Source organism: Oxyura jamaicensis, assembly GCF_011077185.1.
Source record: "Oxyura jamaicensis isolate SHBP4307 breed ruddy duck chromosome 27 unlocalized genomic scaffold, BPBGC_Ojam_1.0 oxy27_random_OJ101771, whole genome shotgun sequence".
Classification (NCBI taxonomy): domain Eukaryota; kingdom Metazoa; phylum Chordata; class Aves; order Anseriformes; family Anatidae; genus Oxyura; species Oxyura jamaicensis.
In genome coordinates, this window is record NW_023304822.1 from 2,668 (window position 1) to 17,915 (window position 15,248).

Here is a 15,248-nt window from a genome sequence, read left to right on the forward strand (position 1 = left end):
AGAAACGAACTACGGAAATATGTGCTCATATTATTGGGAAAAAAAAAAAAAAAGGGAAAAAAAAAAAGAAGAAGAAAAAGAAAAACTCGGGTGGAAGGGGGTAATAACCGGTCTCGACACAGGCCGAAAGCAAAAAGAAGTGCCCAAATTTCCTTGGCAAGCAGATTAAAAGAATTAAAATCAAAATGTGTTAACAACCTGAAGAGTGCAGACATAATACATCTAATTGAAATGCAAAAGCATAGACCAGATTTGTGTCTACTGGCGAGTATTATAAAACATACCAAATCACCTCCAATAAACGAGCAAGATCCTTTTACTTGGCGAGAGAAAAAAACAAACTTTTTCTGAAGTACACATGTCCCCCGGCAAAGATAGGATGGAGTTCGCCTTGCAATTACAATAAATCTTTACATATTTTCTATTTCTCCCAGTTCCACAAAATTTACTGGCTGGCCTCGAAGCTGTGATGGAAATCTAATGCAATTTCAGCTCTCGGGAGGATAAGAATTAGGACCTTCTAAAAGTGAGAAATAAAACTCGGAAAGAGAGGCAGACCCTCTTTCCTCCCCACTCAGCGTTTTTCCATATATACCCTTTAAAATAGTTTGAGCAGATAATATTTCAGAAGAACTTACTTTCAGGACTCCAGTCTACTGGCTCTCTGGACTGAAAACTGGACCCGCAAAACATGTTCCCTGCAATTGCAGCGTTTATCTCATCTGGAAAAGTGCTCACCCATAGCTGCCCCTTACAAGCCAAACCAAGCAGTTAAAGTGTCACTTAACATTCTAGAGAATGTGAAATATATTGTACATTGTCAACTCCCCAAAACCATAAAACTAACTTTATGGACCTCACGTGACTTTTGAGAGCCAGTGAGGGGTATCTGTCTGAGGTCTGGGCGATTTTTACGATCTAACTTCTAGATAAAACCCTATCCATTTGACATCTAAATGTCATACCCACTTTTGGTATAGTTTGCTATTGGTAAAAAAAAAAAAAAAAAAAAAAAAAAAAAATCAAGGGAAGGCGAGCAAATGGTTTGGGATCTGACAGTCCACTTCACATTCCTCTCAAAATCACTTAAGAAGTACCTAAACAGTGGGAGATTAAGTTTGGTAAGTTTTAAGATCCAACTTTACTTGCTACGAACAAAAAGCCTAAGCTATATTGTAGAGATGTCAGTGGCGTTTTGCCAAATAGAACGACTTTAAACTGGAGTATCTCGCGCCTTGTTAGATTCCCTAGGTAGCAAAATTGCAACATTTGCCATCTTTGATGATGTTAAATTATATGCAGCGAAAATGACTCGTGGTAGTAAGTGTCAGTAGTTACAGAGTTGTAATCTGTTATTTACGTGTTGAGCCAGAGACTAGGATGTAAAATCAGTAAGCACAATAAACCGAGGACGAGAGGTAGAGGAAAGATTACAGTTCAGCCAAGAAATATTCTCTCTATATATACATATTATATATATAATAAATATATCTATACAAACACACAGATACGTAATTCCATAGAACACAGGTTTATGTGTACGTATATATTGATGTAAATACCACTCGCTTTTAGAATGTTTGTGTGTGTGTATATCTATATCTATGTCTGATAATTCCTGAAATGCACGTAAATATACTTGGGAAGAATTTATGCCATGTTACTGTAACTTGAAGTACTTTAAACTAGTTTGTCTGATATGGTGCTGTAGCGGGGGTGGGGTGGAGGTGTCTGTGTTGTTTTTAGGAAAGCAGCGTCTGAGAAATGTGACAAGTTATGTTTTCCGCGGAAAGTTTCCCGTGAGATGCTATGGCGCTGTGTGAGCGAACATTTCGTGCTGCCGGGCTGCGAGCTCCCCGAGAGCTGCCCAGGAGAGGCGAGGGCTGCAGCTCTGCTGGGATCTCCGGGCAGGCTGAGCTCCGTGCCAGGCATGTCCCTGCTTTAGCACGTACTGCGGACTTCTTGTGCAAGCCTCAGAGACTGGGTATAAAGTGCAACTGGGAGCCTTTATGAGTAGGAGAAACGTTTATTTGACTTCAAGTAAAGCTACAAACAAATACAAAAAGCTTATTGGCAAAGTACTAACAGGCAGCTAGACATGACAGATGCCATTTTTACACATAACGTTGCATTCACTCTGCCCACTACAAACTGTCTATTAGTCACATCAGAAATATTTCTAGTATTTACAAACATTAGAGCACTTTATCGTTGGTCCAATCTTATACATTTATATATATATATATTAATAATGAAGTTTACCCACGTCTAAGAGTACATCTCAGAATTAGCCTGGGACTAGAAATCCTGGCCTGAAGTTTGAACTAAAACACAGACTGGACAATTTTATGACAGAAAGTTACAAGAGTTGAGTTTTATTTTTTTTTTGTTTTGTTTTTCTTTTTTTTTTTTTTTTTTTTTCCCCTTCCCCCCTCTTTTTTTTTTAAAAAAAATTGTTTGTTTGTTTTATTTTTCTTTCTGCAACTGTAGTGCAGGAACCCCCGATTTTAGCTTAGGCAGAGAAGAACTCACCCAAAAAGCAGTAAACTCAGGAAGGGGAAAAGCAACAAATAAACTATTGTATCTGTTATCAATTTATAAATAAGTTATAACATTTAAAGGGCTCACGTAAACATGCTAGCTTTCCAGAAAGCATCAAGAGAGCACGGACACATACATTTATAAGAACAAGAGCATGAGGAGCATCTGGAAATAAAATTTAATTAAAAATAATAATTAAAAAAACACGACATGAACTCAGTCCTGGGATAACGGTACCATACGCGTTGTTTTAGAATAGCAACAACATGCTGAAAAGAAGGTGCCTCACTGTACAGTACTCCAAAACTAAGACCTGCTGAGCTTTATTTATTTATTTACGTATTTATTTAATCTTTCCTCTTCTTTCCTCGACATTCTTCCTCTATAATTTATGGCTGAAAGGCGCTGCCCGCAGAGGCTAAGCTCATGCTTTTCAGTTTATTATCCTTCTTCCATTTCATCCTCCTGTTCTGGAACCAGATTTTGATCTGCCTCTCGGAGAGGCAGAGAGCGTGAGCGATCTCTATTCTCCTCCTGCGGGTGAGATATCTATTGAAGTGGAATTCCTTTTCCAACTCCAGGGTCTGGTAGCGAGTGTACGCTGTCCTTGCCCTCTTACCGTCTGGTCCAGTCATGTCTGAATAACACGGACAACAAGGGGTTTTGATTTCTGTTTCAAGTCTTTCTGATAGAATTTTTACTATTAAGGTTATTTTTTAGTACCGAGGCAAAATATTCACCGTCTTTGGGCAATTAGGAACGCTGCTCTTTCCCAAAATAACAGCCTCTCCCCCCTCCCCCCCGGTCTCCCTCTCTTTCCCGCACACCCCCAGGCACATGTAAAAAAAAAAAAAAAAAAAAAAAAAAACACCTTTGGTCCCTCCAGAACTGACATCCGCAACTCAATTTTCATAATTTAACTGAAGAACCGAGATTTTGAAATCGCCCTTTTTCGCCTGGGTGTTTTTGTGCCTGGGTGTTTTTGTGCCTGGTTGCTGGGTCATCTGGTTTAATACTGCTTTCTTTTCTCCGGGAGAAAAAAAAAAATAAAGGGGGTCGTGGTGTTGATGGTCCTCGCTGTTCCCCGTGCTGTGTATTTCACCACAATTTTGGTTTTGTCAGGAGCAGATTGTCAAGAATACACCCAGCAAAATCAGAGAAGGAAAGGACTGAGAGACCCATCTGTGCATATAATGCCATTTTAATGGTCAATTCTTTCCTCTCTTCTGTCCCCCAAGGAACACCCCCTTCCCTCAATTTTTGTATTACCTTCTCCCACCATACACATATAGCTACTAGCTTGAAATAAGCGCACATTTTGCGGCAAAAATAACGAAACTAAAATAAAATCTCCCCCCTTCAGGCGCCAGAGCCAGCTTTAAAGCCGTGATCAGAACAAGAAATGCAAAAAGCCATGAATAGCTGTGTTTCTGATCAAAGCGTCTCCACCGAATAAAGGGAAGGAGAGAAAATAGGGAGTGGGGGGGAAAAGGAAAGGGGGGGGGGGGGGAGAAAGTGGGGTGTGAGAAAATAAACAACGACAACGACAACGACCGAAAAAGAAGTAGCTGTACCATGGCTAATGTGAAGTTTCCTCATCCAAGGGAATATCTGAGGTGCCTGCCCTTCTGTTGCTGCGGTGGAGGTTGCGATGGGCTCTGCCTGCGCTCGGGGGATGCTGCTGCTTATTGGAGTGCCCTCGTCGGCTCCCGAGGACGCGCTGGTCTCGTCTAGTTCTGTGAAATTTGTGTTGGTGCTGGCAGAAGTAGCTTGGTCGGAGGGGGACGGGGCGGGCTTGCCTCCATGGCTCTCGCTGTTGGAGCAGGGAAGGGAGTCGGGAGAAGATAAGGAGCAGCTAGACGCCTGTCTAAACCTGCTCTCCTGAGCTGGAGAAGGGAAACCGCGGGAGCTCTCCCCCACAGCCCCAAAGTGACTAGAAGAGGCTGAGCGGTTGATGCTAAGGTCCATCCCATTGTAGTTGTAGCCATAAGAGCTGGAATGCATGGTGCTTGAATCTCTGTAAGAACCGTTCATGGAACTGCTGGTCCCATAATTTAGTAACTGATAGTCGGGGCCATTTGGGTAGCGCCCTGAGAACGAGTTTACAAAGTAAGAGCTCATTTGGGTTATTTTGGAGGGCTTGATTTGTGGCTCGTGGTCGTTATAACCCTGTGCTTGACGATTTATGATGTATTAATGAATTATAGCAATGCACTGTACTTCGTTTTTGCTATGTATGCGGCCAAATATGGGGGGAGGGTGGGGGTGCGTTTGGGAATCACGTGCTTTTGTTGACCAGTCGTAAATTCTCACTGATGACCTCAAGAGGTAATTCATGCTCTATGGTTACAAATAATGACGATCGCGGAGTCGTTAGGCCCAAGTCGGTGCGCGGCTCCCCGAGTCCCCGGGCGCGCCGGCGCCGCGCTCGCCCCACCTTGGCGGAGCGCGCCACCTGCCGGCCGCGTGGGGGCGGCGCAGGGGGGGGGGCCGGCCCGCCCCGGCCCCGGCCCTCGCTGGAGGTCCCCCAGCCCCGCTTTTTGCCTCTTCAAAAATCTGCGCAGCAGCAGGGTCGATCCTGCCCCGGCGAGCGCACCCGCACTCTCCATGTGGCTCTTCTTGCCCCGCTCATTCTCTTTATTAAACCATTATTTCTTCCCTTGTAACAGCACTGCGGAAGTTTTAGAGGTAGCGAGGGATGAGGTGTTAAATCGCTTTTGGGCCAGGCAGTCTTCTCCTTTGATATTTGAAGGGGGGCAATGCGAAGATGCTACGGGGGAGCGCGGCTGCGCGTTTATTTCCGAAGGTTTCATCACGGCTCCGGGAGAAGTCGAGCTTCCTGGCACTCTGAGCGTGCTACGAGCGATGCAGTCGCACCGTAACTGGGGAGCGAGAAAAACGGGGAAAATGAGGAAAAAGGGGCAGAGGAAGGAAGGTCCAGCCGGTGGAAATGGTTGACAACGTTGCTTTTAGGACAATCTTGTTCCCAAGCGTTTCACGTCCTCTTTAACCACAGCATTGTGTTACGGTGCTGTTCCTTTCCATTTGCTAACATGCAAGGGATATTGGGGAGCAAAAGCACTCTGAAATTGGTAAAAACGTTGTGAAAGGTCTGTGCATTGTTAAGCATTACTTTTTCTTCTCGTTTCCTCTCTCCATTTTTTCCAAGGCAGTTCAGGAATTTCATATGCTTGTCTGCAACTCATTGGAAATTATGCGCCATATTGAAAGTGACATATAATTATAATAATTACGGGCAATGAAAAGCGTGGCAATAATAGTAAATGTCCTACAGCTGTGAAGCTTCTGCATGAATTGATTTTAAAAGTGACTGACATTAAACCAGCTCGTGGCATGGGGGAATGCGTTCATATATAGGTATTTTGGTGAGCAATGGGGAAAAGGAATAGAGGTAAGGAGGTACTGTTTCATAGCTTTCCTGCCCCGTGAAGCTTCAAAAAATCGTATCCACATTAGGCTGGTCTGGTTGCTTGCTTCCAGTCCTAAATCCCCAGCAGAAAAAGCACTTCCTTTTGTTTAATTACAAAACCCAACAAGAGTTTGCTATTTACATGTACAAGGTTCCCTTTTGGCACCCACCCCATCCTGAGCAAAGTTAGAATATCAGAATCCACTAGTAGATTTAGTTTAGATTTTCTTTTATTTTCCTCTTTTTTATCTTTTGCTTGTTTCCCATAAGTGAATGCTATATTCCTGTAGCCGAGAAGTTATACGTTTCATAGGAAAAAATCCCTTGAAATCTGGAGTATTTTGCAATACATTTCACTTTGATTTGGGGATATGAAGTAAGGGACCAGATGTTTGAAAGATGCTAGGCAAATGTTAGGTATCTTTGGTAGATAAATGACAACATATTTTTGCCTGTTTCCTTGATTTATTATGTATATGGAGAGCATTTCGTCATAACTCTTTGTACTATAACAATAAAAAAGAGCGATACTACAGCAGAATGTCAACGAGGAAATAATACTGGTGAAAGGTCTTCCATTTAAGATTAGACAAAAAGAGGGAAAACCAGATTTATCTCTCCAATGTAACTTCCGTTTGCTTGGAGTTGCTTGTCCCTGCAGATTAGAAGACAGTGTCATAAAGAGAGTAGCAGTGCTTTCTTTATAACTCCGTGCTCCTTAAGAATGACAAGTTCCCCTGAAAAGTGGAAGGATAATAATAATGACAGTGTGGTGTGCGTGAGATCGAAGACTTTGTTTTTATTAGAGAATTCCATGGTCATACCTAAGACAAACTTCAAACACAACACGTACAAAAATTAATAAAATATAACTTTGTTGTTGTTGTTGCTTTTGCATCCCTTTAGGTAGTTTTCCTTCTTTCAGTAGATGTTATTCTTAAAAAAAAAAAAAAAAAAAAAAAAAAACGAGAGAGGGGGAGAGAAAAAAAAATAACAAAACCCCGGGGGTGAAATAATTTAAAAAAGGAAAAAAAAAAAAAAAAAAAAAAAAAAAAAAAAAAAACCTATGTCAACCGTGCATAAAACATTTTTACAAAATTAAGACAATAAACAGCCCAAATGACATATATTGCAGCACTTCCATTAAATACAAGAGTTAGCATATTACTAACAGTGACACCAAGGGTAGAAATATGGGTAGGAGCCTTTTTTTTTTTTTTTTTTTTTTTTTTTCCTTTTGCTTTTTTTCTGTGTCCTTTCTTGTTTTTTTTTTTTAAAGATTTTACTTGGGCGGGGGAGGGGGGGTAGGGGCGCACGGAAGTCTAGGAAGAAAAAAACGCAACTAGAAGCCTGATTTTTTTTTTTCTTTTTTCTTTTTTTTCTGGACACGACAGTTTACTGGGAACACGAGTCCATGGCATTGGTGGCCCAAACTTTCTAGCTGTTGCCGTTGCTGCAGAGGGCTTGTCCCACCAATGTGCACGTTTTCCCTTTCCTCGCAGCCAGCCCACACCACCCTCATCCTCTTGGCTCTTACACGCACGCAATCCCTCTCTCTTTTTTTAAATAATACTTTCACTCCGCCGTTTTCTCCTCCTCCTCCTCCGCGCTCAGCTGCGAGGAGTTGAGCAGTTTGTTCTCTTTTTTCCACTTCATCCGGCGGTTCTGGAACCAGATTTTGATCTGCCGCTCCGTCAGGCAGAGGGAGTGGGCGATCTCGATCCGCCGGCGCCGGGTCAGGTAGCGGTTGAAGTGAAATTCCTTCTCCAGCTCCAGCGTCTGGTAGCGGGTGTAAGTCTGGCGGCCTCTGCGGCCGCTGGGCCCGAAGGAGGAACCTGTGACACCCGCAAAAAAAATAATAATAATAATAAAAAAAAGAGATAGAAGGGGGGCGGGGAGCGGAGGGGGAAGCCCCGGGGTTTAGCGGGGCGGTGGAGGTCCCGGGCAACCCGCGGGGACGGTGCCGCCTGCGCCGTGCCTGCGTGCGTAGGAGAGGAAGCCTGCTCCCTCCCCAGGCTTCGGCCAACAAAAAGCCCCCCCGGGAGCCTCTGCGGCCGGGCGGCCTGGGTGCGCGCCCACGGAGAGCCCGCGAGGGCTGCGGGCGGCCGGGCTGAGGAGGGGGCTGATGCGGCCAGCCTGCAGCGGACTGGGGAGACGGGGCGAGATCTATCTCACTCCGCGATGAAAAATCGCAAGGTGTTCTCCAACCCCCACCCCCCTCCGCTGTTTTCCACCCTACCGGCAACTGTAATAGATCTGAGCATTTAAGCAATAATGAAGTGAATCGATCTGCCCAAAGTCGACATTAAAGAGGATACAACGCTTTATGTCCCTGCGCTAATGGACATCAATTCGGAACTTAAAAGGCAACAAAAGCATCTAAACATGGGGATAAGGGTGGTGAGACTCAATTATTTTTTCTTTCTTTCTTTCTTTCTTTCTTTCTTTCTTTCTTTCTTTCTTTCTTTCTTTCTTTCTTTCTTTCTTTCTTTCTTTCTTTCTTTCTTCCTTTCTTTCTTTCTTTCTTTCTTTCTTTCTTTCTTTCTTCCTTCCTTCCTTCCTTCCTTCCTTCCTTCCTTCCTTCCTTCCTTCCTTCCTTCCTTCCTTCCTTCCTTCCTTCCTTTTTCTTTTTTCTTTCTCCCTCTCTCTCTCTCTCATTTTTCCCCCTTCTCCTGATTGAGGAAACAGCACTTAAAAAAGTCGTATATCATCTGGAGAAAAAAATTCTCCCCAGGCAGACTTTTCATTACGTGTAAGTTTCATTAAAAATGTAGCTCTCTCCTTTCAAATATTTAAACACTTTTATATTATTTAACTCCAGGTCGGCTATCTAGAGAGAGAGGAAGCTGCTTGAGGGTGTGGGTACATGCATGTGTAAAGTCATCCAGATCTGATTTAGAAAAGATATCTCTCCGTGCGTTTAGGGGAGACAGAGACAAATCATTGTGACTGCGTGACACGAAAACTGGAATGTGGAAAAAAAAAAAAAAAAAAAAAAAAAAGGGGGGGGGGGGGGGGCAAAAAAACTTTACCGGGGATTAAAAAGGGAGCAAACTTTTTTTTTGCTGTTTTTCTAGTGGGGAAGCGGGGGCAACTGGTCGAAAAGAGAAAATACTTCAGCGGCATGAAGTTTTGGTGCGTGTCAGAAGCAACTTGAAGCCTCTCATATTGCCTAACTTCCCCGCTGGAAGTTTGGGCTCTAAAGTGAACCTTATTCCTGCTTCCCTCGCTCTCTCGCTCTCTGGTGGTAACAAATAAGAAAGGGGGGAGGAGATTGATGAATTTATTTCTGTAAAAGAGTAAACTCACTATTGCAAGAGTTCATCCGCTGCATCCAGGGGTAAACCGGGGCGGAACACTTTTGCTCCTCGCTCTCTCCGAACACAGTTTTGCTCTGCGCGCAGTCCGACTTGCGCGGCTCGGGGGCGAAGGGCACCTCGTCCAGGTTGGAAGGGGCGCACGCAGGGTCCTTCTCCCTGAAAAAACTGCCAGCCCCATAGTCACAGGCGGAGCTGCGGCTGTAGGCTCCGTTGCTTTGCTGGTAGTAGGGAGAGGAGGCATAGCCCTTCTCCTGGACTCCCGTGGCTCCATAGGTGGTGGGGTAGTGCCTCAAAGGATCCGCATAGCCCGAGGGATATAACGGGATCTGTCCCAGGAAGGGCTCCTGCCCCGCCGCCAGACTCACCGGGAAGGTCGAGTTGACAAAATAAGAACTCATTGGAAGGAGCCTGCCGTCCTTTCCCGGCTTTATGATTTGTTGTGTTTTATAGTCCAAGTGGTTTAGCTATTAGTAGTATATCGGAGATTGGGTTTTAGCTGAAGGGAGATGGCGTGGTGCCAGCGAGGGACACAAGGAAATACAACCATCTGATCATGGGCTGACCAATAGCAGGCGCCTGAGGTTGCAAAATAGCACCCATGAGGAGCTGAGATTGCACCAGGGACCCCAAGAACAAACCATCCACCCCCTTTTCCCTCCCTTTTAAACAACAGAAATGCACCCCCTTAACCAAATATATGATATCTGCGGAAAGAAACGTTCCCGGCGCGATCAGAGCTTCATAAATAAATGCACCCCCCTCCCCCCCTCCCCCCATGACTTCAGCATGGGGAAGTGTGAATGTGAAAGCCTGTGTGTATGGATAGCGGTGCATCCACACACACATAGTGTATACAAATACCTAGTGTAAGTGGGAAAAAAAGTTATTTATTTAGATTCGGAAAACTTTAACCCTTAGTGTCTGCAATTCGTCCTAAAACATCTGGGTACTTTTCTACAGTTAAAGAAAAAAGTTGTGTGTGTGAACTTTGCAAGGAGGAGATCCCGCTGGTTAGACTAAGATTTCCTACAAGAGAATAAATGGATTTTAACAATTTATTTCGGTTCATGTTTATCTAATTACTATAGATTAGCATTCCCTGTTAAGCATTCCCAGTTAAGAAAGCTGCGCTGGATTAAAACAAACATTCGCTTTTCATATATAGTATCTTTTTCGTTTATTTATCTGCAAAAGCTACATATTCAGGAGATAAATGGAAAATCGAAGTATTTCCTTTATCCCTTGCTAAATCCCGATCTGCTCTGGAGTATTGTACCGCATTGTGCCCTCTTGCGTTTTTTTGTTAATACCAAATATATGCCGACCTTTTTGGGAAAAAAAAAAAAAAAAAAAAAGTGTTACGATCAAAAGCTGAGTTTACTGATTGTTACCCATCGAGAATTTTTTAAAATTATTTTTTTATATATATGTTTTATTTATTTATTTGTTACGAGAGGAAATTTCGTGGTGTGGTGGGTCTGCTGCCTTGGAGGTGCGCAGGGACCCTGCCTTTTTGCATCCCTCCTTTCGAGCCCATCCCCACTGCAAAACATTTGTTTTTGCAAACTTAAAACTTTGAAAGAGATAAGCTCGAAAGTCTCAAGCAATTCTCTGCCATCCTATACTGCCAAGCTATACTTTCTTCTAGGGTTCGACTAATTTATTATTATTATTATTTTCCTGGATTTCGTCGCCAGGGATGTACTCTGCACTACCTGGTGCATCCCCCCTTCATACCTCTGTTTGCTCAAGGTAATGTGGGATCTGTATTCGGTGCCTTCCATTTTTTCAAGTGGGAAAAATCAGAAAGATCTTACAGGGAAAAAAAAAAAAAAAAAAAAAAAAAAAAAAAGTAAGAATGAAAACCAGGAATGTTACTGATCATTGACGTTATATAAAGGATTTGTTTCCTGTCCGAATTTATAGCCATCTGTCTGTCGGTTGTTATATGTAGTGAAATGGCACGCCTTATAATATGCACTCCCCTGAACTTGAATCTGTGGCCGTGTGCGCTACAAATCTAGAATTACATATATTACATGCTCACTGTAAAGCTGCCAATGCGGCTCTCTGACAGAGCTTTAAGTATCTACGAAATTCGTATCTTATTACGAGCTAATTTATTTTAAACATCATATTTACATAAGCACAGCCAAGATTGTTTCATGCCACGGCTGCAATGAACATTTCGACTGAAACGTAATCCTTATAATTCAAGGAAATAACATGCAAAGGAAGTAGTTTTCCATCCTCCACCCCCTCTTTGACTGATATCTCTTATATTTGTTCTTGCAGAGTTTCCTTTTGTGTATGGAGTGGACCCAAACTTACGTAGATCTACTTTATTGGTATGCAAGGAAAAAAAAAAAAAAAAAAAAAAAAAAAAAAAGATCGGATGAGAGATGGAAGTTAACTCCTTTGCTGGAGCCGTACAGCTCATACATTTGATATGAGAATTACACAATATTGGTAGCACTACAAAAACAGCGATTATCTGGCATGATCAGCTCTGCTTGCACATTTTTGGCTAAGAAATTCATGTCCTGATAATTCAACGCGTGACTACATCTGCTGAAAATGCTTGCTATAATATTTTCTATCAGATCTAATTACTTCTCTGCAAGTCAATCCCTCAAAATAGTTTGACACCGCCCCATCCCCTCCCCATGTTTTACCGCAATAAAATACTACTCGTTTTAGCACATTTATGACTAAAACAGACTTGGATTGACTGACGTCATTAGGTAAGAAAATAAAATGAATTTAATATGCCCGCTTACTAATTGCTGACATTTTAGAAACGCTATAGGTAACATTAATACATTCCGTTTCTTAGAAGAAGGGTGAAGCTTCTCTTGACACTGCAGATAGTTATTTGTGGGAGAAAAAGAAAAACAGAAAAGAAAAAAATTAAGAAAACTTTATTTCCAACCTGAAAAAAATACGTGTCGTAGTGCATTTTGAAGCGTCAGAACCCGGTCTAATTGCTTTGCCACATATAATACATGAAAATTCTAGCAGAGGTCTTAAACCTCACTAAATCTCAGAGAACTGTACATTAAGCACGGAGGTGGTTTATCTTCCCATCTAAATAGCTTTACCAATATAAATAAATAAATAAATGTTGAGTTACTATTATAGCTACTTAGACAATCTCCTGTCTCCTCCGCCAAAGTCCCAGTGTAAATCTGAGACCGATTTTGCGATATTTTCTTTGGACGACTCTAGCGCCAGACAAGCCAGGAGGGATGGAGACACAGAGCAAAGAATAACGGATGCAGAAGCAAGCTTATACAGCAGCCCTTAAGTTAGATTTGTCTTTGACTGTACTCATTGGCATATCTTTATTCAGTCTTTGGCCTCATCTCCTCAAAAAGAGACACAGGGTTTGCTAAGAAGGAGCAATAAACCGGGGAAGTTGCAAGAGACGCCAGAAGGTGGTATAACGTATTTCATTCTGCGCTGGGAACCCGTCTTTCCTCTCCTGACTGACATCACTCAACTGGCGGGGTATAAATAAAGATAAAGAGACGTATTTACAGTATGTACAATCACAGCTATCTGCCCAGGAAGGTCTCTCTTTTTGTTCCTTTGCTTTTCTGCCCAGCAAATGCCTACTCCACAAAGTAGAGAAAGGCAGATAGATGAGGGGATTAAAACAACACCGAAATATTTCGAAATGCAAACAGAACAGAGCATTTATTGTGCGAAAGCTAAATCGGCTAAGAACTTGTTAGAAAGTTCAGTGCGGTTGGTTCCAATAAAAAATGAAACTCTTTTTCATGTGGAACTGGAATTACCGATCCTTCTGAAGTGAGAACACAGCGGGGGTTTCCCTACCGAGGGACTTAGTGCAGCCATAAAGTCAAGCAAATACCACGAAAACACTTGGGGAATAAAAGAAATAAACTAATAATAATAATTTAAAAAAAAAAAAAAAAAAAAAAAAAAACTTTTTTCCGGAGTCAGACATGGAATTGGCAGCGGAGAAGCCTCCCCTGTAATGCTCATGCAAAGTAAAAATCACACTGGGGAAAGAAACAACCTGCGCTGCAGTGCTGGCGTGTTTAAAACAATGACCCCTGAAGGTGTAGAAAAAAAAAAAATACTTTCTCTGCACATAACCATCTGAAACTTAATTTCCAGCAATTTAAGTTTAATTTACCTGACTTCCCGTGCAGTGCATAATAACCTTCTTAATGAGATCTTTGAAAAGAAGTAATAATAATCTACCATTGTTCCATTAAAGAGTGCAGCTAATTATTAACAAAAAGGGGAGGGTGGAGGAGGGAGAGCGGGGGGTAAGGAGATTGAGGTAGTCAAAATGCAGTCATACTGAACTATTTCGGCAAAAGAAAACCTTAAGACCGGGGGAAGGGGGCTACTAGTAGATTGGATTGGATACGTTGGAGAAGGTAAGGAGAAGCCGATACGTATCATAAAATGTGGAAGGCGAATGCTGCGAGGTGTTGGGAATTACAACATGGAACATGTTAATCATGGATGTTGTTAGTCAAAGGAAAGTGTCGTCGTCGTCGTGTCCCCCCCCGTGTCCCCCCCCCCTTTCCCCCCCCCCCCATGTCCTCCCCCGCCTATATATATGTAATCACTCAGCATCTCACTTTCTTAGAGAAAGTGTCACTAGCCTAGACGTAAACAGTTGCCAGGAAACTGTGTAGTAGAAGGAGAAAACGAGAGGGAGGGAGGGAGGAAGGGAGGGAGGGAGGGAGGGAGGAAGGGAGGGAGAGAGAGAGGGAGGGAGGGAGGGAGGGAGGGAGGGAGAAACATTTTAAAATAACATCCACACATTGTCCCTTCAAAGCTCAGAGTAACTTAAAACTGATTCGTCGTCTGCCTTTACTCTCTGTTCCTTCCCCAGCAACCACCTCAATTTTGTGTACACGACTTGACATATATTTTCCAGACCCCACTGAAATAACCACTCGAAGCAATAAATAAATAAAAGCTCCTCTGCCTCTTATGATTAGCTGGTATCCCCAGCCTTGCCTTTGCCTCATACGTCATTACCGTGTTTCATTTTACAAGATCTCCGCTTTTGTTCACGCTCAGCAAACAACCGGCTATCTTTCATCTTCATTGTGTGTGTAGATAGATAAATAGAGAGATAGAGAGATAGATAGCCTTTGGATGTATATGCATGTATATATGGCAAGGAACAGACACACAGTTGCACACACACAGCACTCGTACGGGGTGTACATTGTCCGTATGTCAGTGCCCGTATATGTGCAAGCGCATCCCACGTACGCATATTCAGACACTTTAAGACTATGCAAACAGCTAAAAGCACATCTCCCATTTGCAATTCCCAGCAGGGCACCAAGCCTCAAGGGTGGAAACGCATTCGAGAGCCGCTTCCTTTCCCGAGTAGCGCGGAGTCAGGCCCCGCCGGGCGCTGTCGGCTCCGGCCACCCGGCCGGGGACAGGGGACCTGGGCAGGGCCGCCCACGCCGGGGCACCGGCTGCGGGGAGCCCCCGGGGAGCCGCCGGCCGCCGCCGTCGACGGTAGATGGCAGCAGACAGCGGGGAATGGGCGAGCCCCGCAGCGCGGCGGCGGCATCGGGTGAACGGCGCCGCCGGGGGCTGCCTTCATTTTATTCTATTTAATTTTATTTTCTTAAATTAGCAAGCAGGAAAACTGCGAGGAGGGGCGCCCGCCGGCAGCAGCGTGGGCTCCCCACCCCGGGGCACTCGGAGTTTTCTCGGCCATCCGACGCCGACCCGTGCTGACGAGGTTGAAAAGACTTGCCCGCAACGAAGGTTTCCACAAGTGGTTGCCCACGCAGGATGTGGAAGAATCGGCATAAAAGCGTTTTGGAGCAAGGTTTCTATTTATTTTTTATTTTTTATTTTTTTTAATTCGGAATTGAATAAAATAAAATAAAATAAAATAAAATAAAATAAAATAAAATAAAATAAAATAAAATAAAATAAAA

At 43.3% G+C, this 15,248-nt stretch overlaps 2 protein-coding genes and 1 long non-coding RNA gene across 4 annotated transcripts; 1 reads left to right on the top strand and 2 right to left on the bottom strand.

Annotated features, from left to right (window-relative positions):
- Positions 1–2,848: 2,848 nt before the first annotated feature.
- LOC118158411 (homeobox protein Hox-B5-like) lies at positions 2,849–5,646 on the bottom strand. The gene is made up of 2 exons (XM_035313065.1): positions 4,116–5,646; positions 2,849–3,178 (listed from the first exon to the last, which is right to left on the bottom strand). The coding sequence occupies exons 1-2, from the start codon at positions 4,660–4,662 to the stop codon at positions 2,931–2,933; spliced, it is 795 nt and encodes a 264-aa protein (XP_035168956.1). The 5' UTR covers positions 4,663–5,646; the 3' UTR covers positions 2,849–2,930.
- A 1,623-nt stretch (positions 5,647–7,269) lies between these two features.
- On the bottom strand, positions 7,270–9,806 carry LOC118158412 (homeobox protein Hox-B6-like). Of its 2 annotated transcripts, none has more exons than XM_035313067.1 (2): positions 9,281–9,806; positions 7,270–7,806 (listed from the first exon to the last, which is right to left on the bottom strand). In XM_035313067.1, the coding sequence occupies exons 1-2, from the start codon at positions 9,687–9,689 to the stop codon at positions 7,547–7,549; spliced, it is 669 nt and encodes a 222-aa protein (XP_035168958.1). In that variant the 5' UTR covers positions 9,690–9,806; the 3' UTR covers positions 7,270–7,546. The 2 variants fall into 2 exon arrangements, with proteins under 2 accessions (XP_035168958.1, XP_035168957.1); XM_035313066.1 differs by having other exon boundaries at positions 7,270–7,815.
- Positions 9,807–10,698: 892 nt separating this feature from the next.
- On the top strand, positions 10,699–13,171 carry LOC118158413. The gene is made up of 2 exons (XR_004746829.1): positions 10,699–11,849; positions 12,520–13,171. It is a non-coding gene; the product is annotated as an uncharacterized LOC118158413 (long non-coding RNA).
- The last annotated feature ends 2,077 nt before the right edge of the window (positions 13,172–15,248 follow it).